The sequence below is a fragment of the Mustela nigripes genome, chromosome 5 (assembly GCF_022355385.1).
Source record: "Mustela nigripes isolate SB6536 chromosome 5, MUSNIG.SB6536, whole genome shotgun sequence".
Taxonomy (NCBI): Eukaryota; Metazoa; Chordata; class Mammalia; order Carnivora; family Mustelidae; genus Mustela; species Mustela nigripes.
The window spans coordinates 84,226,701-84,252,198 of record NC_081561.1 but is presented as its reverse complement, the minus strand read 5'-3'; the positions used below and the strand labels follow the sequence as shown (position 1 = coordinate 84,252,198).

Here is a 25,498-nt window from a genome sequence, read left to right as displayed (position 1 = left end):
ACATAAAATCACTTTTTTGTCTTTTGTTCTTAACATTTTATTTTTGTGTTCTTGGTCCTTGTTAGGGAAAAAAAAAAAGATTCCTCATCCTATTTTGATGCATTAGTAAATGTAATATTTTACTCTCAGAATGTAATCTGCTCTTGTCTGGCTTTTTCTTTTTTCTTCCTTTGAAGTTACTTTGTTAACAAAGATAAATAATCATGGATTATAAAGATTGGCTTATATTTAAATTCAGTGTATATTGTTAAATATATTGTTGTGGGAACAATTGATTATAATGTTGATTTTCTTCCATGCATATAGTTTCAGGTGATAATGAAGACACTGATGGTGATGGTGTTCATGAAGTAACAAGCCGAGATAGTCCAGTTTATCCCAAATGTTTGCTTGATGATGATCTTGTCCTGGGAGTTTACATTCACCGCACTGATCGACTTAAGTCCGATTATATGATTTCTCACCCAATGGTAAAAATTCATGTGATTGATGAGAATACTGGTCAATATGTCAAGAAAGCTGATAGGTAATTTTTTTTTTAAGATTTTATTTATTTATTTGTCAGAGAGCGAGCAAGAGCGAGCATAGGAAGACAGAGTGGCAGGCAGAGTCAGAGAGAGAAGCAGGCTCCCTGCAGAGCAAGGAGCCCGATGTGGGACTCGATCCCAGGACGCTGGGATCATGACCTGAGCTGAAGGCAGCTGCTTAACCAACTGAGCCACCCAGGCGTCCCAATAGGTAATTTTTTTAATTGTACAGCCAACCCTTGAGATTGAAACTGTCTACAGTAGAAGTCCTCTTTTCTACCACTGAAAGTCAGTGGAAGGGTGCCTGGGTGGCTCAGTTGTTAAGTGTCTGCCTTAGGCTAAGGTAATGATCCCAGGGTCTTGGGATGGAGCCCCATATCTGGCTTCCTGCTCAGCAGGAAGCCTGCTTCTCCCTCTCCCACTTCCCCTGCTTTTATTCCCTCTCTCACTGTCTCTCTCTCAATGAAATGAATTTTAAAAATCTTAAAAAAAACAAAATTCAATGGAAATAGAGCTAAGGATTTGTATTAGAGAATAATTTACTGGTTGTAGGTGTTCTTAGACCATTGATACTGATTGGTACGTTTTCTAGAAGAAATAGAGAACATTTCTTAATTCATTGATTCATTTTAAGTGGAGGTGAGTTGAGAGAGCTTCTCCCTAACTTAATGACTAATTTATGGCATTGAACTTGCAGTATAAATCATTGCATGTTGCACTGTATGTGTTTTAATTGTCTAACTTAATATTTTTCTTTTGAAGTTAATATGTTACTTGGGCCTCATATAAAGTCAGTAAATCTTGACTTTTTATTTTTACCTAATATTATATAGCTAATATGTGCTTGAAGCTTATAAATAAAAAGCACCGTAAAATAATTGATTATACTAGGAGCGCCTAGGTGGCTCAGTGGGTTAAAGCCTCTGCCTTCGGCTCAGGTCATGATCCCAGGGTCCTGGGATCAAGCCCCGCATCAGGCTCTCTGCTCAGCCTGTTTCCCTTCCTCTCTCTGACTGCCTCTCTGCCTACTTGTGACCTCTCTCTGTCAAATAAATAAATAAAATCTTTAATAATAATAATAATAATAATTGATTATACTGGAATTCAAAAGTCATTTGGTTGGAAAAATGACAGTGATGAGGACCGTGAAGATTATCAGTTATTCAGTTATCTTAGAGCATACAAAAAAAATATGACACACCTCAAAGAGTTTGCAATCCTGTTGTGCTCATTTTCTTATTTAAATGTAGTGTACTCTTTTATTACAAACTTATTTAAGATTCTGAAGGAGTCTAGCTCTGTCACACTCTCATTTTATGTTTCTGTAATAAGATAACTCTGTGAAACCAATAGATAGTGTATAGATATAAGATGGTAGTAGATGGTTCTAAGTGTCATAATTTGTAATTTTCTCGATGTGGACAGTCAAAATAATTTTTCATTGTATATCATGCCTATATTCATTATTTCTTTACCTTGATCACTATGTTTTTCTCACCTAAAAATTATAAAGAATCATGTTAATGGAAGCATCTTTTTTTTTTGGGGGGACAGTGAACGGCCTGTTTCATCTCACTATGAAAAAGAAAATGTGGATTACATTCTTCCTATTATGACCCAGCCATATGATTTTAAACAGTTAAAATCAAGAATTCCAGAGTGGGAAGAACAAATTATATTTAATGAAAACTTTCCCTATTTGCTTCGAGATTTTGATGAGAGCCCTAAAGTCATCTTGTTTTTTGAGGTATGAGTTGAATAGAGCAATTTAAACTAAATTTTGTTTAATACTTTAATAGCATAAATTTAAGCTATTGTTTTTACTTGTTTAGTAATGCAAGAAAGTACTGTGCAGATTTAATCCCTAAGATTTAGTGTTTGTAATAGGCTATGGAGATGTAATATGCTATAATAGTATATGTGCTGAGCATTTACCAGTGTAAATAGTTAGCCATGTAATTCACTTGGAATTATTTAATTCTGACAGTAATGACAGGACTATAAACTGAAGTGATGAATCTAATCTATATCTATACAATCCTCCATTGTTAACCCATTTTACAAACTGTAAAGTCATTAAACAGTATTGGACTCCCTAAGGGTTTCTACACAACCAAGGGAAAGAAAGATGAACACACACAGACCACTTGACTAATAAAATATAATATATAACCAAAATGAAATAGAACTTCCTAGATGTGGAGGGTAAATAGAGGGTCGGGGCTGTCACGGAAGGCTTTATGAAATAGATGGCCTTTGGTGTGATAGCAGTCAGTTAAGCATCTGCCTTCGGCTCAGATCATGATCTCCAGGTCCTGGGATTGAGCCCCATGAGCCTCATGGGGGAGTCTGCTTCTCCTCCCTCCTCTCCCTGCCACCCCCCCCCCCTGCTTGTGTTGTCTCTGTCTCTTCCTCTCTTTCTTAAATGAATAAAATTTTTTTTAAAAATGAAATATATGGCTTTTGAGCTGACTTGTTATTCTAACTATTTTTTATGCAAACGAAATTAGTGTTCAGAGTATAAAGTTTTTTACCCAAAGTTACTCCAGTTTTAAGTGTAAGTAATTTGTGTTTCAAGATGGTTTGAATATAAAGTATACGTTTTTTTTCTCTACTTCGTGTCATCTCTCTATAAGCAAAAGGAAGTAGAGAAAACCTCTCTTTCAGTTTAAGCAAGATGGGGAGTTGGAACAGCAGGGCATGAACATCGCCAATGACTGATTTTGTGGAATTACTGTTTTTTTTATCTTTAACTTTCAGATGATTTGTGTATGTTTGTGATATGAATATTCCACCATTTACATCTGTGATTATATTGTCTGATTTATACAAAGCTGTGATTTTTTTAAAGAGTACTATAACTTGGGGGGCGCCTGGGTGGCTCAGTGGGTTAAAGCCTCTGCCTTTGGCTCAGGTCATGATCTCAGGGTTCTGGGATCGAGCCCTACATTGGGCTCTCTCTGCTCAGCAGGGAGCTTGCTTCTCCATCTCTCTCTGCCTGCCTCTCTGCCTACTTGTGATCTCTGTCTGTCAAATAAATAAATAAAATCTTTTTTAAAAAAAGTAATAACTTGTATGTCATCAAGGAACTTTTTCTTTGTCATAGAAATTTGTCCTTGGTTATAATGTTCCTTCACATTCAATTTAGTAATTTAATAAAATAAATTTAAGAAAGAATGTTGGGTTTTGACATTTTTCGTTTCTTCTTAATGTTTTTTGGGGGTTTTGTTTTGTTTTGTTTTAGTTTCAGGAGTAGACTTTAGTGATTTATCACTTACATATCATACCCAGTGCTCATCCCAACAAGAGCCCTCCTTAATCCCCACCACCCACTTAGTCCTCCCTTCACCCACCTCCCCTCCAGCAACCCTCAGTTTGTTCTCTGTAGTTAAGAGTCTCTTATGGTTTGCCTCCTTCTCTGTTTTAATAAATGATTTATTAATAGAAAGTAAACTGGTCAGAAAGTACACTCTCACTAATCGGTTGAGTTAATGTAAATCTGAATGAAATAAATGCTTTTCTTTCCTGTGAAGAAAACACCTTTTAAGTGTACAACTTACTTTTTAAATTTCAACAATATGTTACCAGAAAATATTAAATTTTAGGTAGGTTAGTATTCTGTGAAGTAATTTTTATACTTGTTTACAGATTCTTGATTTCTTAAGCATGGATGAAATTAGGAATAATTCTGAAGTTCAACACCAAGAATGTGGCTTTCGGAAAATTGCCTGGGCATTTCTCAAGGTATGTTTTTCACCCATTTTAAATGCTTTAAAAATCCTCTTCAAATCTGATGGGCTGCATTTTCCTAAGCAGTTTAGTTTCGTATAAGGAGTTATGATCTAAGATTTCAGCTGTGAAGAGTTACTAATGCAAGCTAAGGTGATAACTTGGATTCGTAAATATCTATTGAGTATCTAGTGTGTGCCAGATATACTATTTGGTTCTGAGTGTGAAGTATTAGAAAAGATACACAACAACCTGCCATCATTAATTCACCTTAAAAGATATTTATTAAACCCTTTCTGTGTACCAACAATGGTTCAAGTCAGTGGACAAGAAAATAAACTCCTTGACCTTATTGACTTCATATTCTAGCAAGAATAACAGATATAAAACAATTGCTTATACAATTTATCAATTATTGCAATTTTTGTAAATACTGTGTGGAGGTAAAGGAAAGATTTCCTAAGGAAAAAATATTGAACCTGAGTATTAGCTAGATGGTAGCAGTGGGGAAGAGAGAGTTGTGGGTCGATAGAGGGTACCATATTTGCAAAGACCCTGATGTTGGAAGGAGCGAGATATCCTCAAATAACCAAAAGGCCACTGAGATTGGAGGACAGAGACTGAGGGGGCAAATGGTGGTCTTGATCATGCGAGGTCTCTGAAGCCATTATAGCAACAGGAAGCCATTACAGAATTCTAAAGAACAATGGAAAGCCATTATAAGATTTTAAACAAAACAGTAGAATAGGGCGCCTGGGTGGCTCAGTGGGTTAAGCCTCTGCCTTGAGCTCAGGTTGTGATCTCGGGGTCCTAGGATCGAGTCCTGCATTGGGCTCTCTGCTCAGCAGAGAGCTGATCTCTCTACCTGCCTCTCTGCCTACTTGTGATCTCTCCCTGTCAAATAAATAAATAAAATCTTAAAAAAAAACAGTAGAATAATCCAACTTACATTTTAGAAAGATTACTTTGCTTGGTGGAGGATGAATTAGAGAGGGTATACATATGTATACTGAAAGATTAAGGTTGAAAATTCTTACAGTAATCTTGGTAGGGAATGATGGTGTTTTTAACTAGAGTGTTTCAGCATAGATGGGAGATGTGATGGGTTGATTTTTACAAAAGGAAATATTAATTTTATAATTCTTTTATCTGGTATCCTTTATTTCTGATTTCAAATATAAATGAGTTATTAAAAAGTCCAAGGGGGAGACAAACCATGAGAAACTGTGGACTCTGAGAAACTAACTGAGGGTTTTGAAAGGGGGGTGGTGTGGGGATGGGTGAGCCTGGTGGTGGGTATTAAGGAGGGCATGTATTGCATGGAGCACTGGGTGTGGTGCATAAACAATGAATCTTAGAACACACATGCACACAAATTAAATTTTTTTAAAGTCTTGAAATTAACCTATTTTGTACAATTTATAAAACTTTCTATTTGTGTATCCATTCTTTGAACAATATTTATTAAGTGTCTGTGAAGTGCCAAGTACTCTGCTAAATACATAGCATTCATAGATAAATTAGACATTGTTCTTACCCTCCAGCTCAGTTTCCATATAATCATGTTACTTGCATGATTGTGTGCTATAGAGTAGATGCTGTGAAAAAGCAGGTAAGGCACTCAATCCATATTGGGGGTTAGAGGCTTCAGAAGAAGTGCAGGCCGGGGCACCTGGGTGGTTAAGCTCAGGTCATAATCTCATCAGGGTCATGAGATCCAACCCTGTGTGGGGATCTGCACTGAGCATGGAGACTGCTTGGGATTATCTCTCCCTCTTCCCCTACCCTGCTTGCATGCATGTATGCTCGTGCTCACTCTCTTTCTCTCTCTCTGAAAATAAATCAAATCTTTAAAAAAAAAAAAAAGAAAAAAGAAAAGTGCAGTCTGCCTGCTGAAAGGAAGCCAAGCCAGACTGGCTGTAGGAGGAAATAAAGTGGACTTAGGAATCCCTTGATCCAGTATAGCTTCTAAAATTACCCTTTTGTAACCTGTTACAACTTTTCTCTATCCCCTTCATACTGCTTTAGAGGGGAAAAAAAAAAAGCCCCAAAAAGTTGTTTTCACATAGTAATTACTGTCATTGTGTGGTCTTAGCAGAAAGCACTTTTGTTCCTTTTAAAAATACTAAGATTTGTGCAGAACTGCAGTAATAATTACAAATTGCACTTGGGAAACAATGTGTTACAGCATTTTTACCTTTAAGTGTGTGTAGATATTTATTTATCCATTTTATGCCATTGGCAGAAATGGCAAATCAGGAATTCTCCCATCTCTACCCCCTACAAAGTGTGAGTATTCTGTGTACTTCCTCTCCTGTAACACTTCTGTATTGCCTTCATAGATTCTAAGTTGTTCAAAGTCACCAAAGTGACTTGTTTTTGACAAATTCATTGAACATGTTTTAGTCCTTATTTTACCAGATCTCTGCATTTTTATAGCACTCTCTTGAAGCTCTCTCTTCTTTAATTATCACCAGCTCCCAGCATATTAGTGGCACACAGAAAGTGTTCAGAGAATGTCTGTTGAGAGAATTAACAAATGCATGCATTAGGAAAAATCCACCTTTGGAAGTAGCATGGGGGTGCCTGGGTGGCTCAGTTGGTTAACCATCTGCATTCAGCTCAGGTCAAGATCCTGGGCCCGGCATCATACTCTGCACTCAGCAGTGAGACTACTTACTTCTTCCTCTCCTTTTGCCTCTCCCCTCTGCTCATGCTTTTTCTCACTCTCTCTCTCATATAAATAAATAAAATCTTTAAGAAAGTGGCTTGAATTGGGCGCCTGGGTGGCTCAGTGAGTTAAGCTGCTGCCTTCGGCTCAGGTCATGATCCCAGAGTCCTGGGATTGAGCCCCAAATGGGACTCTCTGCTCAGCAGGAGGCCTGCTTCCCTTCCTCTCTCTCTGCCTGCCTCTCTGCCTACTTGTGATCTCTCTCTGTCAAATAAATAAATAAAATTAAATTTAAAAATGGCATGAATCAAGTTAAAGTTTAAGTATGTTAATACCTGTACCATTGATTCCAGTAATGTCCTAGATAACTGTAAAGTTACTGTAGTGGTCCAAATAAACCCCAACAGGTAGGGTCTGGACCCTACCCAGATATAAATGAGACTTTATCTTAATTCTCAGCTCGAGGCACTTTTAATTCATTTAGCATATATATATATTACTATTATTGTACATTATAAAATAATAAAGCCTTATTTAGCCACATTTTACATTATATAATTGTAACCATGATAACAGGATCTTGGCTGATTTTAGTCATTGACTCATGCTAAGCATCATACTAGTGTAAACTAGATTGCATGGTGAGTATTAAAACAACCTATAGAAAGTATGATTTAGAAGCTGGGGAATAATATCTCCTTATAATATTATTCTCTTAAAAGCTTCAGGTAGATAGGAATAGGGTTTATGAAAGAAGTCTCTCGAGGGCTTAATGTTTAATTACCGAACACCTCTATTGAAACTATACTTTATCCCTGTATATCATAACCACCTCTCAGCTTACTAACCCAATGACTTTACATCCTTCCCTAAAAGGCTAGGGATGAAATGGGCGATATTTTTGCCAGCTCTGTTGATTGATGCCTCAATCCTGAACACAATGCAATCTGTAATTTGTTTCAGCTCTGAAAGTATCTCCAAACAAATCATCAGTGATTTCTGTTTGCCACATTAGTGAGTGAACATTTTTCCTTTATACTTTTATTACACCTGTGTGTGTTTAATACACACACCCTCTGTTACCTGGGTTTCCTTGACACCGTCTTTTCCTACGTTACTCTATTACCGTTCCTTCAGTTTCCTTCATCTTCTTCCACTTCCTTCTCTAATATCAATCCTACTCATGGTTTCAGCTTTATTCTACTTTTCTTAGACTCTTTTCTTGCCTCCACCTCAGATTTCAGATATTTCAACTTGGACAACCTACAAATATCAGACTCTCCCAATCTGAGCATCCTACCTAAATCCTCTGCTACTTCAGTGGGTAGCACTGCCATCAGCCAGTCTCCCACGTTTAGAGCCTTAGAGTTGCACTGTTCATTTTGGTAGCCACAAATCACATGTGGCTAATGAATTCAAATTAAGTAATTAAAATTAAATGTAATTAAAAATTGAGTTCCACCATTGTACTAGTCAAACTTCAAGTGCTCGATAAACCATATGTGACCAGTGTGTCATGTGTTGGGGGTACCACAAGTATAAAATGTTCACATCATCACCGAAGATTTTCTTGGACAGCACTGCCTTAGAGTCTTTCCTAAATCTTCCCTTTTTTCCCTTTACAAGTTGCGTCAGTCATTAACAGCTACTGAATATATTCTCTGCCCTCAGTCCTTATTCTCCTCGGCTGCCACCTTCATATTCTGCCTCAGCTGTCTCCTCCTAACTTGTAGAGGACACAAAGGTTAACATGACATTTTCTACTTAGATTCATAGCCTAGTGAAAGAGGACCTATTTTGAGTTGATGAGATTTTTATTTTTCTTATAAACATCTCTATTTATTTAGTTTAAATATAGTTGTTTTAAGTTTTTTATTGAATAGCCTTTTTTAAGAAGGTAGACTAGAATATTTTTAAGTGTGATTAATGGGGGCACCTGGGTGGCTCAGTGGGTTAAAGCCTCTGCCTTCGGCTCAGGTCATGATCCCAGGGTCCTGGGATCGAGCCCCACATCGGGCTCTCTGCTCAGCAGGGAGCCTGCTTCCTCCTCTCTCTCTCTGTCTGCCTCTCCAGCTACTTGTGATCTCTGTCTGTTAAATAAATAAAATCTTAAAAAAAAAAATAAATAAAACAAATGTGATTAATTTCTGAGTTTATGTTAATTACTTTTTGAAAATGATTTTGATGTTTTAAAAATTGGAACGTTACCATTAAACATTAAAATGTTACCATTAAAGGGGCGCCTGGGTGGCTCAGTTGGTTAAACACCAGACTCCTGATTTCGGCTCAGGTCATGATCTCACAGTGAGATTGAGCCCTAGGTCGGGCTTTGCATAGGGTGTGGAGTCTGCTTAACATTTTCTCTCTTTGCCTCCCCGCCAGACTTGTGCATATGCAGGTGCACTCTGTCTTTCCTCCCCTCTCGTGTACATGCGCTCTCTCAAAAAAAATTTTAAAAACTGTTCATTAAAAGTACTAATACTGAATAAATAGAAAATGTCTTTTTGTGTTTAAATACTATGCATTTTATCACTGTTATTTCAAATAGAGGTATCTTGATTACCTCCTTTGTGCCAAGTAACATATGACACAGTAATGTAAATGCTTTACCAACAGACTGAACCTGCACAGGCCGGGCACCTATCAGGAAAATATTTAAAAAGTAATTTGGGTTACCTTTTTTCGAAGTGATCTGGAATTGTGTTTAACCAACTGTGTCAGTGTTCTTTGCTTTATATATCTAAGGAATTTCAGCAAATGAGTTTTTTAAATGAGTTTTTGACTATGTACTGTTGCTTACTGGACATACTTTTAGTGAAAATAACATTTCTTTGGAATTCTTATTTTAAGCTTCTCGGAGCCAATGGAAATATAAACATCAATTCAAAACTTCGTTTGCAGCTATATTACCCACCTAGTAAGCATCGATCCCAATTAAACATTGTTGAGGTTTTTGAATGGTGGTCAAAATATCCAAGGAATCATTATCCATCAACATTATACGTAACCGTAAGAGGATTGAAAGTTCCAGAATGTGTAAGTTAATAATAGCACATAGAAATATAGGTTCTCTGTTCTTGAAATTAAATGGTGATGTTTTTTATTTCTAAAAAGATAAGAGCTCTAAAATTATTTTATTAGATTTATCGAATATAAAGGTACTTTAAATAATTATGTATTAAGACTATGCTAGCTAATATATAAAAGATACTTAATGAATATTAAGTCCTAAATGTAAGTTTCAGTGTGAGGAGAATTTTTAAAAAGTAATACTGTTTTTTTAAAAATGAAAGGTAAAAGAATGATGTAAAGTAGGTGTTGACAAATATTTTCTGTAAAGCCCAAGAGTAGTTAATATTTTAGGCCTTGTAGGCCATACAGGTTTTGTTACAACTACTCATCTTTACCTTTATAGTGAGAAAGTAGCTACATAGACATATGTAACCAGTGTTAAACAGATGGGTATGGATGTGTTCCAATAAAACTTTATTGGCAAAGACAACAAGCAACAAGCTGCATTTGGCCCAGGCATTTGCAGTATCATGATTTATAAGGCACACTTTCCATAATATTATTCAAATAATCGGTAAATAATGTTTCTACTACTGTTTTCCACAGATTAAAACAATGAATGATTCTAGCAAAGAATTGGTTCTAAAACAGAACTTTTGTTTTTGTCTTATTTGCAATAAGACATTTCAGGACAGTTGTATGTTCTGTAAGTGATATTATATAAGTGTGACCACAGGGTTGGTTTACATTAATTTGAATGGAGTTAAATCTCTTTTTAAGGAAAGGAAGATTTAAAAACTTTAGGTCTTTTTGATATCAGTTTTGTGATATTAAAGTGAGGAATACCATAGTATCTTAGAGCTGTGATATAACATCTGGTAGGTATTGGTGAAGAGGCAGAAACAAAGAGCTAGAGTTATTAAAACCATTTCATGTAACTATTGGAGTTCTGTTTTTTTCCTCCCAACTTTCAGGGCTTTTTGGGTATAGAACCAAGCAATTTTCATCTTATTCAGAATAGTGTACATAAAAGTAGAATGTTTTTCTGGGTTACATTTTGAAAACTTTTCCACGTTGTTTGTTTCAATATTTAAAAGACCCTAGATGCTAGAAAAGAAAAAAAGGGTTAATTTGATATTTATATTTTCTCATCTTCTATACACATTCAGATAAAGCCATCTTACCATTCTGTGGTGACTGTCCAGGAGGAGAAAGGTAAACCAGTGTATTGTGAAGGACACCATGAGGCCGGTTCAGTAGATGCAGAACCTGGACTAGAAGATTCTAAAGAAGTAGTGAAGTGGAAACGACTACCTGGGCAGGTGAAATACTTGATTATTCTCAATTCATTTAGAGCTGCCTATATTTATTTTAAAAGCTCCAGCAGCTCTGAAGGTAATTAGCTTACTACTGGAAACTCTCAGATTATCCTTGCTTTTAACCAGAGTCTTGTCTTTCCATTAATTTACTTGATAATAATAGGGTATATATCGTGTGCATAAAAGCACTATCATAAGTTCTTTGTTTAAGGACTTAGGTTAGTTTTATCTGTTAGCTGGAGCTGCCAGAAGGAAAATAACCATGGATGGGGTAGCTTAAATAACCAAGCTTACTCCTTCATAGTTCTGGAGGCTGAAGTCCCAAGGTTAAAGGTTGTCAGAGTTGGTTTACTCAGAGGCCTTTCTCCTTAACTGGCAGATGACTACCATCTTGCTCCTCTTCAAGGTCTTTTCTCTCTGCATTTAGAACCCTGGTGTCTCTTCCTCTTAGAAGGACAGCAAGTTTTTTGTTGTTGTTGTTGTTGTTGTTTTTAAGATTTATTTATTTGTTTGTCAGAGAGAGAGCTTGAGTGCATACACAAGCAGGGGGAGTGGCAAGCAGCCAGAGAAGTAGACTCCCTGCTGAGTTAGGAGCCTAAAAAGCAGTCTCTTAACTCACTGAGCCATCCAGGTGTCCCAGGGACAACAGTCTTATTAGATTAGGAATCCACGCTAATAAAAAAGATCTTTAAAAATTTTTATCTCCAAATACTGCTACATTCTGAGGTACTGGAATTAGAGCTTCAGCATACAAATTTTGGGGGACAAAATTTCAATCCATAACAGCAATTAAAAAAAAGATTTTTTTTGATGTTTTAAGAGGTAAATCTTTTAATGAGTTTTCTTAGTAAAATGGATTTTATTTAAAAAAAAAATATATCATTCTAATAGATTCATGAGATTTTTTTATAGTCCCCAGCTTCTTCACAGTGAATCACATTTTGATGGATTATATATGTATATTTTTCTACCATAGGTTGAGGATTATTTAAGCTTTTATTAATGGTTATCATATTTTACAGTAGCAAGAAGCATTGCTGATACAGTTATGCAAATCTATTACTTAGTTCCACAAAGAGTAGAGTGGTTCATTTTGTACATCTGAGCCATTGCCAGATGCAGTTTATCCAAAATCTTAATTTATCCAAACATTTAGGATGCTGTGACTAATACATGAAAAGACATTTGCAAGGAAGTGTACCACATTCATTGCATCTAGTAAAGGACCAATATGTGTTTAATTGAACTTTAAAGATAATAAACCCAGGAACTAACGATCACTGAAGTTTGGAAGAGATGTAATTAGGATAAATAAAAGTAGTATTTTCTACAGTAGATATTATACATGGAAAGTTTTGGTTTCATTTGATAATAGGAAATGAAAACAAAAATTATGAAATTTTAATAAAATTAATGAATGAGAAACCAACAGGAAGTGATTACTTTGAAAATACCTTTCAGAATGTAGCCACAAATGATGGTTATTTTAAGAGATAAAAAGAGAGAGAAAATGAGCATTCATACATCCCATGCTTAAGCTAGGCCTTTAGGTTATGGTCACTGAAGAAGTTTATGGCTCAGCAAAAATCACGAAAATTGCTGTCATGGAATAAGGATGTTATGACATTTTGTGATAAGATGTTTTGTGTATGTGGCAATACATATACATATCATTGTGTGTGTGTGTGTGTGTGTGTGTGTATGCATGCAAATGTGCACACAATAGTGACAGCTTTAGAGTACCAGATAATGAATTTTCTTTCTTTCTTTCTTTCTTTCTTTCTTTCTTTCTTTCTTTCTTTCTTTCTTTCTTTCTCTTAAAGATTTTATTTATTTATTTGACACAGAGAGAGAGAGACAGCTAGAGAGGGAACACAAGCAGGGGAATCGGAAGAGGGAGAAGCAGGCAGGGAGCTCGATGCGGGGTTCGATACCAGGACCCTGGGATGATGACCTGAGCCAAAGGCAGAGGCTTAATGACTGAGCCACATAGGCACCCCAATTACGAATTTTTGGTAAATTAAGTACTAGTTAGAAGTGGAGTGTAAAGTGACTTTATTTTATGGAGACCTGATCTCCTCGTTAGGAAATAAAATAATTTACTATAGTTTTCCATACATTTTGTTTACTTTCCTCTTTCTCTGCATCTCAGTCAAGGGCTTAAAAATAAAGCTCTACCACTGCAGTAGCTTAACAACTAGCCTTCAAATTTTAATGCTTCTTAATTTATTTTTTTTAAATGTATGTTTTTAGGCTTGCCGTATCCCAAATAAGCACCTCTTCTCACTAAATACAGGAGAACGAGGATGTTTTCGTCTTGCTTTCTCTCATAATGGAAGAATATTAGCAGCGGCCTGTGCCAGCCGAGATGGATATCCAATTATCTGTGAGTAATACTTCTATTTAATAGGATCGAAGTCTATCTGGAAGACATTTGTTTTTTAAAATTCATTGAAATCTTAATTTGAGTAACCCCCAGTTTTTTAATAATTATTTCACAGCTTTCTATAAAATATAGGTTCAGTAGTATGAGAATAATCAAATGAAGGGTGGTAAGTTTATTTGTGAAACATGCAAGAGGATTTTTGTAAGGATTTTCTTATCTTAAATATGGAAATTTAGAAAATGAAGGGATTAATAAATCCCATGAGGAATTCTAGCCCATGTGGTCAGTTGATAGAAGTGATAATTTAAAGTATGAAAGCCGTCAAATTTCATATGCAGTAGAAAGTAACAGCTCAGGACAGGAGTACCTAGAGAACGATTTCTCAGTAGTAGGGAAGGCAGCAGAGAAACCAAAAACCCACTTTCAAATTGCCTTTAAAAAATACAGAAAACCATGTTAAAAAGGAAAATTTCTGTAGCTTTAAGTGAGCATTCTCTACTCTTCTAAAGTGAGAGACATTAAATACTTCCCTAATTTCTTGTGTAATAATGAAAACCAGCTTCCTCAGCAGGAAGTTGCCTGCCCCCTGTGGGCGTCTGCCCTAAGTACTAGGGTGGTATTAAATTTCCCTCAGCCTCACAGTTTATTTCAGATGATTTATTCTTTTCAGCAAGGACTCATAATTGGCTTGGCTAGCATTTATTAAATAAATACTCCTCCTCATGAAATAATGTTAGCTTTAAAAAACAAAATTACTTGTGTAGTTTGATTATGACTGTGCTATTTTAAAAATTCACCAAAACCAATGTATGGAGGAAAAAAGATTCTTAGAATATCTATTCCAAAGAATTAATAGTGATTTCTTTTTGGGTAGTGAAAGAATTATTTTCATTCTGATTTATATTTTAGCATTTCCATGATAAATATGTGTTACTTTATTCTTAAATCTTATTCAGAATGCTATATAAATTTAGACATACTTATTGCTTAAGTCTCCAAAGCACAGAAGAATTTTTGTCTTTAGTCTCAATTGTTTGGTTATGATATGTCTACTTGGAATTTGTTTAGCTTGTTGGATATGTAGATTACTGTTTTTCACAAAATGGGTAAGTTTTTAGTGTTTATTTCTTCAAATTGTTCTTCTCCTTTCTATTTTTTCTCTTCTGAGACTCTCATCATCTCATTGTTGATACACCTGGTGGTGTCCCACAAGTCCCTGCAGCTTTATTCATTTTTCTTCATTCTTTTTCCTTCTGTTCCTCAGACTGCATAATCTCAGATGACCTGTCTTCAAGTTGTTTCTTCTGCCAGCCCAGATCTGTTAGTGAACTTCTTTAGTGAATTGTTTATTTCCGTTAGTGTACTTTTCAACTCTAGAATTTTTTTGTCTTTCTTAATTATTTCTGTCTCTTTATTGATACTGTTATTTTAGCCAGAAATTATTCTCACACCTTAATTCTTTAGACATGGTTTTCTTTTTATCTTTGAACATATTTAAATAAATTTTTTGTCTGGAACAGTGTCTTGGCTTCTTCATAGACAGTTTCTGTGGACTGCCTTGTTTCCTGTGGGTGGCTCAACTGGACTGTTTTGGTTTTTTCTTGTCTCCATATTACATGTGCAGCAGGTCTGGAAATCAGATTCCTCACCTTCCCCTCCTCTGCACCTACCCGCCCAGGATTTGTTGTTGCTGAAGTCTCTGCTCACTTAGCTTGGTTGTTGCTGAAGTCTCTGCTCACTTAGCTTGGTGGTCAGGTGTGGTAGAGATTTTTAAATGCTTTGAGTGAGTAGATCGCCCAGCCTTTACCAAACGTGTGTGTGTGTGTGTGTGTGTGTGTGTGTGTGTGTGTGTATTGGGATGCATTCTTCCAACACTTCACTGCAGGCAATTACAGCTCTGCCTTACTTCACTTTCAGGTCAGTCAGAGGGAGAAAGCACCTCTGGTCTTTTTGTTCACATACATATGTCCTGCTGGGTTCCCAGGAATTTGTTGCATCTTTTCAAAGTCCTCTGTGGACATCTCATTCCCAGGTTTTTCCTTTTACATTTTTTTGCTCAGCCTCTCCTTGGCCACTCTCCTTAGCTTCAGTTGGCATCACTGCCTCAGCCAGCTGTGCCACTGATTATTTCAGCATGCACCCTGGGGTTAGGGCTTTTCACACAGAGCAGGCTCTGAGCCAAGCCAAGGAAAGCCAAGCCCTGGGAATGGAGCTTTTTAGTAGTAAGTATGAGAGTGGGGCTTTGGGGGGAGCTTCTTATATTTTCTGGCCCATCCCATGGCTACTAGGCTGCTGGCTTTAAGTTGTGAGACTGTTGGTTTCTAAAGCTACTCTGCAGCTTGGGAGAGTGGAATGGGACCATAGCAAGTTAAAATGCCGCAAAGCTCATTTCCTACCAAGATTAAGCTGTTTTTCTTGAATAAATGCTCCTCAGGTTGTTGCAAGCCTTTGTTTAACTTCTAGAGTTCAGAAAAAAGTGAATTTGGATAATTTTTACGGTGTTCTTATTGCTTTTATCAGGGAGCAGATACTCTGAGGTGCTTCTTTGCTATTCCAGAAGTACTTCTGTGCTTAGTATTTTAAAGGGCATTTGGTTTTACCACTAGGTGGAAGTAGAGACTTGCAATTTTTGTTGTTCTCGAGTCACTTTTTCAAATCTTTCATTGTGAACCTAACTTAGAGCAATACCTTAATGTCTTGTTTATCAGATTAGATCTCTGTTAATTCTCTTATTATATCATTTTAGTATTGGAATTTTTTTTTAAAACAAGGGCTGCCTGGGTGGCTCATCTGGTTAAGCATCTTCCTTCAGTTCAGGTTGTGATTCTAGGGTTCTGACAGAATTGGGACCCCTGCTCAGCAGGGAGTCTGCCTCTCCTTCTCCCTTTGCCCCTTCCCTTGGCTGAAGCTTACTCTCACTTTCTCAAACAAACAAACAAATAAATAAATAAAATCTTTTTTAAAAAAAGAATTCTTTTCTAATAGTAGCACAGTTTAAATTTCTTTAAATAATTAAAATTTTGGCTGGAATTTAATTGATTTTCAGGTAAAGTAATATCTTATTCATGAAAACTCAAATTATAGAATCTTTGAAGTGAATTGCAATTTAACTGTTATCTATTATTTGATTAATAAATTGATGGTGGAAGACTACTAGGAAAATTGCTTTGACGAGATGAGAGTAATTGTAGCATGCTATAAAACTTTATATGTGTAAATTCTTGAGTCTGAAGGAAATGAAAAACTACTTTTAAATAGACTTTGAGATTTTTTACGCTGAAAATATCTTTGGTGATGGTATTCTTAGAGACTGTGTGCAAATTATTATAAGCTTTATGTTTGTATGTTACTGGATTAAGGACTCTCTGGCTGCAAACCTACTAATTTTTGAATATTTTCTGTAGTATATGAAATTCCTTCTGGGCGTTTCATGAGAGAATTATGTGGCCACCTCAATATCATTTATGATCTTTGCTGGTCCCGTGATGATCGCTATATCCTTACTGCATCATCTGATGGCACTGCCAGGTTAGTATACTTGAGAAGTACTTACTGTGTATGTTGTTGGCCATCAAGGAAAGTAAAGAAAATATAAAGGGATATAGCTATTCTTAGGCTTAAGTAATATTTTGCTTATCAAGGGACTGTCATAGAGATGCATCATACAGACCGATTAGATCAGTAGTAGTAGGAAAGCTTTTTCTGAAAGATGTTTTTATTAAATATATCTTTTTTATGTAATACATAATGCTTCTAGTTCCCAGTGTCCTTAAATGATCATTATGTACGCTATTTGATTAATACTCTGCACTGTTTGACATAAGGTAAACAGTTGATATTTTCCTAGAATATAAGCTCTTAATGGTAGGGCTTCTGTTTTCCCTGTTAGCTGTAGGTAGGGGCCAGCCCACAATGATGCACAGTGGTAGACAGCGAGGAATGGAAACTTTGTCTAAGACAAAGGTATGGCATAAGGGGAAGAAGTTATAACTGTTAATTTATATGGAAAAATTTTGAGCATTCTCAGACCCAAAAATAACTTCTCTTGGAGTTTTCTGATACCTTGGGACACATCTTTCTTTAAGGGGGGCACAAAATAAATTGAAATAAAGCACAGGTGCTCACAGATACAGTTCAGACCTGTGGCAGCTTGACGTTGAGATGCTGAGTGTAGCTTCCGGGGACGAGTGTCGCAGTGTCCCCTTGCTGCTGGGGTTGCGCTCTCCCTGTGGAAGGGCTCACGGCAGAACAAGTGCTGAACCCGATTTTGCCTTTTCTCCTTTTTTCATTAAAGTAAAAATCCTCTTCACATTTCTTCTGGTTAGTGAAAGCAGGTACTGACGTAGGTCTTAGGTAAAAGCGAAGTGGTGTAAGGCAGACTTTGAAAAGCAGGGGATACCTACATGTAAGTGAATATGTGCCTTATGTTTTAAAGATTTTCAGTATTTGCACTTTTCAGAATGTCAGTTATAAAATAATTTAATCCTTCCCAACTTAATATGTATCATAAAATTTTTTAAATCTACTTTGTAAAATTTCATTGACCTGTTCTAGCTGCTGTTCTACCTTGTTTGCATGCTAATTGTATTATTAGGCAGTTTTTCAAGATGCTTTATATTATATATATATTAAATATGTTATTTAATTTGACTCCAACAAACGTAGGTGGATACACATAAATCTATGTTATCTCTGTACACCAGGAAGCTGACATTTAGAGCAGTTTGGGATGCCTTCTGATTTCACTCTTATTTAATTCTGCTCTCTGCATTTTAACACACTTTTCAGCAGACACTTCTAGTGTCTGAGTCTCTTTTATTACTCTTATCAGCTTCCTTTTTAATATAAAATATCTAATTGATTAAGATGTTATCAGGACTGTTGAGTTTCTGTTTAAATGCAAAAGGTGATGAGACTTGATTTCCTTCCATGTGTAGCTAGGCACCTGCTGTTGGTCCCTCTTAATAGGATTCTTTGGAACCCCTGGTCAACTTGTTGTCTCAACACAGCCATTCTGTCCCATGCCAGATTATACTAGAGAAAAATTCATAACCTTGGAAAGGCCTGATTGTGGATTTGTAAGTCTTAAAATCACCTGAGCAGTCATCTCAGCCAAACAAGCTTTTTCCTTATCTTTATTCAGCTATCTTTTCTTATTCCTCTGGCAGCACATCCAAGCCTTGCGGCACTTCAGGTTCTCGACCCTGAGTCACATCTGCCCGCTTTCATTAGCTGACTGCCTTTAGCTTACAGTGAATTATGCCAGACATGAACTTCCTGTATCTCTCTGGTTTCCCACCCAATATCTATAAATGTACCCATCTTATCTCTGTCCACTGCTCTTAACAAAGATGTATGGGTAAGGACACCTTTCAGGCAACTCTTTGACATGTGCTTTTTAAAAAAAATTTTTTTAATTTTTTATTAACATGTATGTATTATTAGGCCCAGGGGTACAGGTCTGTGAATCACCAGGTTTACACACTTCACAGAACTCAACCATAGCACATACCCTCCCCAGTGTCCATAACCCAACCACCCTCTCCATACCCCCCTCCCCCCAACAACCCTCAGTTTATTTTGTGAGATTAAGAGACTCTTACAGTTTTTGACATGTGCTTTTAATCTCAGCCCTTCAATCTACCATTCTGTTTCCTACCTCTCTTATCTCTTCAGTATCTTCCTCTCTATTGATTTTGTCCTCTCATCTTAAAAATATGCTCAAATTTCCTTGTCTTAAGAAATATTTCTTTCAGTTCTTCCTCCTTTTCAGACTACCACATTATTTTTCTTTCTACAATATCAAGAACGTTCTACACACGTCTTTAGCTCAACTCAGTGAATCTAGTTTTCACTGCCTCCCCCTCTAGATCAACCTTCTTTAAGAGGTCAGCAGTCTCTTGCTGATTTTCAGATTCAGGGCCAATTTAGGTCATTACCCTATCTGCTTTCACTGAAGTGATTAATTATTGACTAGTTTTAAAATAGTTTCAATTAAGTGGTTTCTTTAACAGCCTCTTCTGTTTGCTTTTTATGACTGGCCAGTTCTGTTCCCTGTCACTTGTTCCTCTTCGAAGCTCTGCCTGTTCTCTGTAGATGTTTATTCCTAGAATCCTCCTACTTGAGCATCTTCCTTGGTTTGCTGTGCTTATTCTGGTCTCTCTCATTTTCCTGTCTCACTTCTATGGGCTGACTTCTAGCGCCCACTTTTTTTCTGAGTTTCACTTTCTGTTACTCCGTCTGGACTGTCAGTGGCACCTTGGATCTAAAACCAGACTTGATATCACTAGACTGCTTTCCTCATTTGGTCCTCTTGTGGATTTTTTAATGGCATCCACCCTGAATCCCAAGCCAGGAGTCCAGAATAGCACTTATTTCTTTTTTTCTTCCTACGCTTCCTTCCCATATCTAAGAGTACCACAGATCTGTCAGTTTGCCCTCCTAAAACCTTCACCATTCCATCACACCCTTTCTGTCCTCACTGCTGTTACCTTAATTCAGGCCCTTTTGGTGGTAAAACAAAATATTGGTGCTAAACTTTCCCACTGTTCAGTCTCTCGTTCCTCCGTCTTTTCACAACCATGCTTTGTAATGCCCTGATCTTCAGAAGTCTTCCCACTACCCTTTGAAAATGTTCCAGCTCCTTAGCATGGCATTACAGGCATGTTTCTCATTGACCCTACATCCTTCTCCTGTGCACTTGCCATGTACCCTTGGCGTCACCCACACAGTATTTTAAAATGCTCTTAGTATCTTCCTCTCCATGTCTCTTCTTCCAGTGCTTAAATGCCCTTTTCCTAGCCTTCCTGCCCAGCTCAGTCACTCAGCAACCATTTAAGTGCCTTTTGTGATGGCTCATAGTCATTGTTTAAAACCCAGCTCAGATTTAACCATTTCTTGTAGTTTTCTTGGTTTTTTTTGCCAGCATATGATATTTTATATATATATACACAATATAGTATAAAGTATGCTTTTTTCTTTATGTAGCTTTGATACTGTTGGAGGATGTTTTACATCATAAAAATACTTATTGTGTAGGATTGAGTGAAGAGAAACATTGTTGCTAGAACCAAAGAGAGTGAGGTTTTTGAAAGAGGTAAGGACTACTTAAAATGAATAAGGTAAAGTCAAAGGAAGAGAATTAGAGTTGCTAATGTTCCAAGAGGCAGAGGCATGGACTTCTGGCTGTGTCTTCTTTTTGTCTTCCTGGTTAGTGCTAGTGACTCCTGAGTTATTGTTTCCCACTGGTTAGCTCTTTGCCATGTAGGGTTAACCAAAATCTTCTTTAGTTATCTTCAGCACAAATCTGTATTTTTCTCTAACCATCGGCTCCTCATATAATCAGACTTTTCCCACATGTAATGGCTCCCATTTAGGCACATATGTCCTAATGTTGCCCCTCATCATACATACTGTTGTAACTATGTTTTTTTCTTTCCCAACTGTAATAATCTTTTTGTGTGTGCTCATCTAGTCTTCACAGATTTGTGTATTTCCTTGTTCTTTGTGATCAGCTCTTTTTTCCCCAAACTCATTAATACATTTCTGTTGTTCTTAGACTCAATATTTACTTGCTTGACTAAAGCCATCATTGATTCCAGTTAGGTTTTTACATAAAAGGCTTCATTTTTATTGTAAATTACTGTGTCTATTTTTTTTTTAAAGATTTTATTTTTTTTATTTGACAGACAGAGATCACAAGTAGGCAGAGAGGCAGGCAGAGAAAGAGGAGGAAGCAGGCTCCCTGACGAGCAGAGAGCCCGATGTGGGGCTCGATCCCAGGACCCTGGAATCATGACCCAAGCCAAAGGCAGAGGCTTTAACCCACTGAGCCACCCAGGCGCCCCTACTGTGTCTATTTTAATTGAGCTGCTTTTAAGATATGATTATTTCATTTCTGCCTGTTACATAGGATTTCACATAATACTGATAAGATTTTTAAGCAAACAGCTGAAGTTTTTATCTTTTAAACAATCTTCTTTCAACAGTCTTAATCACAAATTCGTTATTTTGTTCTTTTAGTAAGTATTGTATTTCATGTAGCATATATTCATTGAAAGTATTACTATGGTAAAAATGTTTATGCAGTGATACACGTGTTTTATTTTCACTTGAAAACATGTTCTTTCACTTCCTTCATTATTAGTTTGGATTCTTAGTAATTGTAGATCATATCCTTATTTGAAACAGCTGCTGAGAAGACTCAGAATGTTATTCTTGAATGGCAGCTGTATTTTTTTCTTTCACCAATAATTTTGAAAAGGACTTAATTTGCTTTAGTTTTTAGGCCATGATTAAAAGAAGGAACTATAAATCCCCCTATTAATAATTAATCTATTTTTCTAATTTTAACAATTTAATCAGACTGTTTAAAAATTCAGTGTTCCACACTCACTTAGTACCTTTCAGTCTCTAGATTTTTGCCTATTTTTATAGACCGACTAGAACTGCAGAGTATTTAACATAAGTTTTAACCCTTAGGGTTTAATCTTTTGTCAGGACTGTAGCAGTGACAGTAATATTACTTTTTAAAAATTATCCATAATTTAGAGGAAGACATATTAAAAGTGTTAAATATAAATTGTTTAATGTAAGGTAGCCTGTTTTCTATCAAAGTATCATAGTTAATCTTATTTTACTCAGGTATCAAACAGTAATTTCAATATGGCTTTTAAGACTTTGAGATCACAGTCACTTTCTAGGCTTGGAAATTATAAATACAGAGTTAATGGACTAGCTTCTTCTCTAAACCTCTACTAGGGAGCATTTTACAAAAGCAATATATACAACCTAAATGGAGAATAATTGAAGCTCTCCCTATATTTTATTTTTTGTGTGTATTGTACTAAATGCAGTATTTTATCAACTATTCCATGTGTGTTTAATCAATGTCAAAAATAATTGTTTAAAAAAAATCCAAATACAATTTTTCATTTTACAGTATAGATTAAAATTAGTAGACAAATTAACCATTATGCTTGATAATAACTAAGAAATAGCTTTGTCAAAATGTAAAGAACCCCAGCCATAAAATATTTGATCACATTATTTTTGATTGTTATAAAGTGTAGTTTGCCTTTGGTTATTGTCATTGCTTACTTAAGATGCATTGCCATGTTGGTTTTGGGGAAAAGTTTTAGAAACTTCTGCCTTTCAGAAGCAACATAAAACTTTTTATCCTTTTCCAGGATATGGAAAAATGAAATAAATAATACCAATACTTTCAGAGTTTTACCTCATCCTTCTTTTGTTTACACGGCTAAATTCCATCCTGCTGTAAAAGAAGTGGTAGTTACAGGGTGCTATGATTCTGTGATACGGATATGGAAGGTTGATATGAGAGGGGATCCTGCCATATTGATTCGACAGTTTGACACGCACAGAAGTTTCATCAACTCTCTCTGTTTTGATATTGAAGGTATGTCAAAATATATTCCAAATGGAGGCTAATTGCATGAAGAATTTTTAAAAATTTTTGTTCATTAAGGTAATATTTTTAAGCTTGAGAGGGATTTTGTGTATTGATGATTATATATTTTTAGATTTATGTGTATTTTGCAGATCATATGATAGCCTTGGGCACAGATTTGGCAGTCAGGGAGTTTTGTTTGTAATTTTAAAGTCATTAAATTCTGGGGACGCCTGAGTGGCTCATTCCGTTAAGTGTCCAGCTCTTGGTTTCAGCTCAGGTCATGATCAGGGTCATGACACTGAGCCCCATGTTGGGCTCTGCGCTCAGCATGGAGTCTCTTTGTGTTTCTTCATCTGATCCTGCCCCTGCATATACTCTCTCTTTAATAATAAAATCTTTTTAAAAAATCATTTGTCATTATGGGGCGCCTGGGTGGCTCAGTGGGTTAAAGCCTCTGCCTTCAGCTCAGGTCATGATCCCAGGATCCTGGGATTGAGCCCCGAATCCGGCTCGCTGCTCAGCAGGGAGCCTGCTTCCTCCTCTCTCTCTCTCTCTGCCTGCCTCTCTGTCTACTTGTGATCTCTGTCTGCCAAATGAATAAATAAAATCTTTTTTAAAAAATAAATAAAAATAAAAAATCATTTGTTATTAAATTCTTAAATATTTAGATTCAACTAATCTTTGCTGTAATAACCAGTCATATACCAAATTTCATAAACATATTTCATTGGATTGGTAATTATCCCCTCAGTAGGCTTATTTCTTTCTTTTTCCAGTAGGTTTCTTTCAAGTGACTTTTGAGTTAAAGGGTTAAAATGAGGAAGAAGAAGGAAATACCAAAAGAATATTAGATAGATAGCAGAGGAAACATGTATTTACACTCTGTACTGAGTACATTGTGCACTGAACACCTCTGTATTCAACTCACACTTAATAGGTACATATTATATAATTGTCTGAATGTGTCTTAAGAAACATTCTATTGTTGGCAGTACTTAGGATGTTTCCAGCTTTCTCCTACCATGAACATGATTTCTCTGAATAATATGTACACATGTAAATATATGTATATACAAAACTTTGTTGCACTGTTTTATAATTATTTTTTTTAAGATTTTTATTTATTTATTTGATGCAGAGAGAAATCACAAGCAGGCAGAGAGAGAGGAAGGGAAGCAGGCTCCCTGCTGAGCAGAGAGCCCGACGCAGGGCTCTATCCCAGAACCCTGAGACCATGACCCGAGCCGAAGGCAGAGGCTTTAACCCACTGAGCCACCCAGGCGCCCATATAATTATTTTCTTAACATAAATTCCTAGACCTGAGGTTGCTGAGTCAAACATTTCTGGAGTCCTTGCTTTGTGCTGTAATGTTTTAAGTACGAATATATAGACTATAGCTATAATTAATTAGTGCAGCATCCAGATCAAAATGAAAGTACTGCCAATATATTCAGTCTAACTACAGGGATGATAAGAAATTGGAACACATTAAGGAAAAGTCACCAGGGATAGAAAGATGTCTACAAACTTTGTCATAGTAGAAGTCTTTCAGATTATAAAAGACATGAATTTCTTCAAATACTTGACTAAGATATGCATATGTGAAACAAAAAGAAATCAGTCTCTATTGCTCCAGTAGATAGAGATGGGGACAGAGCTACCAAAGATGGACATTCTTTGTTCTGAATTGGAAAGAACGTTCTAATATCTAGTGCAGTTCATCAGTTGAATAGCTCCCTTGTAAAAAACCAAGTTCACAGTTACTAAACAACCGTCTGTTCTTTTTTTTTTCTTTTTAAGATTTTATTTATTTATTTGACAGAGAGAGATCACAAGTAGGCAGAGAGGCAGGCAGAGAGTGAGAGAGGGAAGCAGGCCCCCCACTGAGCAGAGAGCCCCATGCGGGACTCGATCCCAGGACCCTGAGATCATGACCCGAGCCGAAGGCAGCGGCTCAACCCACTGAGCCACCCAGGTGCCCCCCAACCGTCTGTTCTTGATGGTGTGGGAGATAATCCTGAGTGAGTATACAGTGAGTTTGATGGTCTCTGAAGTCCCATTCAACTATAAAATGGTTTAACTCTAAGAATAGCTGGAACACCTGTCACTTATCATTTTATTCATTCCCTATTGTTTATAGTTTCTACTGATCTCAGGCATTTTGCTAACAGTATATATTAGAATATAGGTGTTTTTTCAGGAGTATAGAACAGATCATATAGGTTAATAAAGGCGAGCAATATAGATAACATACTGGATAATTCAAATGATTTATTTGGCTATGGAACTTGACCTATATACAAATGCAATAAGATGCTCATTTCTTTGTGTATTCAATTTCATGTGAGTAAAAAAGGGAAATAAGTCTTCAAAAATAATTCAGAAGAATGAAGAATTCATTTAAAAATAATTGGGATTTGATTATGATTTGTATTTGGGGTT

The 25,498-nt window shown here is 36.3% G+C and overlaps 1 protein-coding gene across 8 annotated transcripts in view; it reads left to right on the top strand.

Annotated features, from left to right (window-relative positions):
- The window catches only part of AHI1 (Abelson helper integration site 1), a 219,739-nt gene that overhangs the window by 28,096 nt on the left and 166,145 nt on the right, over positions 1-25,498 (top strand). For all 8 annotated transcript variants that reach the window (XR_009404471.1, XM_059400772.1, XM_059400771.1 and 5 more), the window contains exons 7-14: positions 307-526; positions 2,082-2,274; positions 4,176-4,271; positions 9,778-9,963; positions 11,109-11,261; positions 13,512-13,644; positions 17,049-17,172; positions 22,833-23,062. Coding sequence is in view for 7 of the 8 variants with exons in the window: in XM_059400772.1 (XP_059256755.1) it covers positions 307-526; positions 2,082-2,274; positions 4,176-4,271; positions 9,778-9,963; positions 11,109-11,261; positions 13,512-13,644; positions 17,049-17,172; positions 22,833-23,062 (1,335 nt within the window). In the remaining variant the exon portion in view is untranslated. The remainder of the gene's footprint in view (positions 1-306; positions 527-2,081; positions 2,275-4,175; positions 4,272-9,777; positions 9,964-11,108; positions 11,262-13,511; positions 13,645-17,048; positions 17,173-22,832; positions 23,063-25,498) is intronic.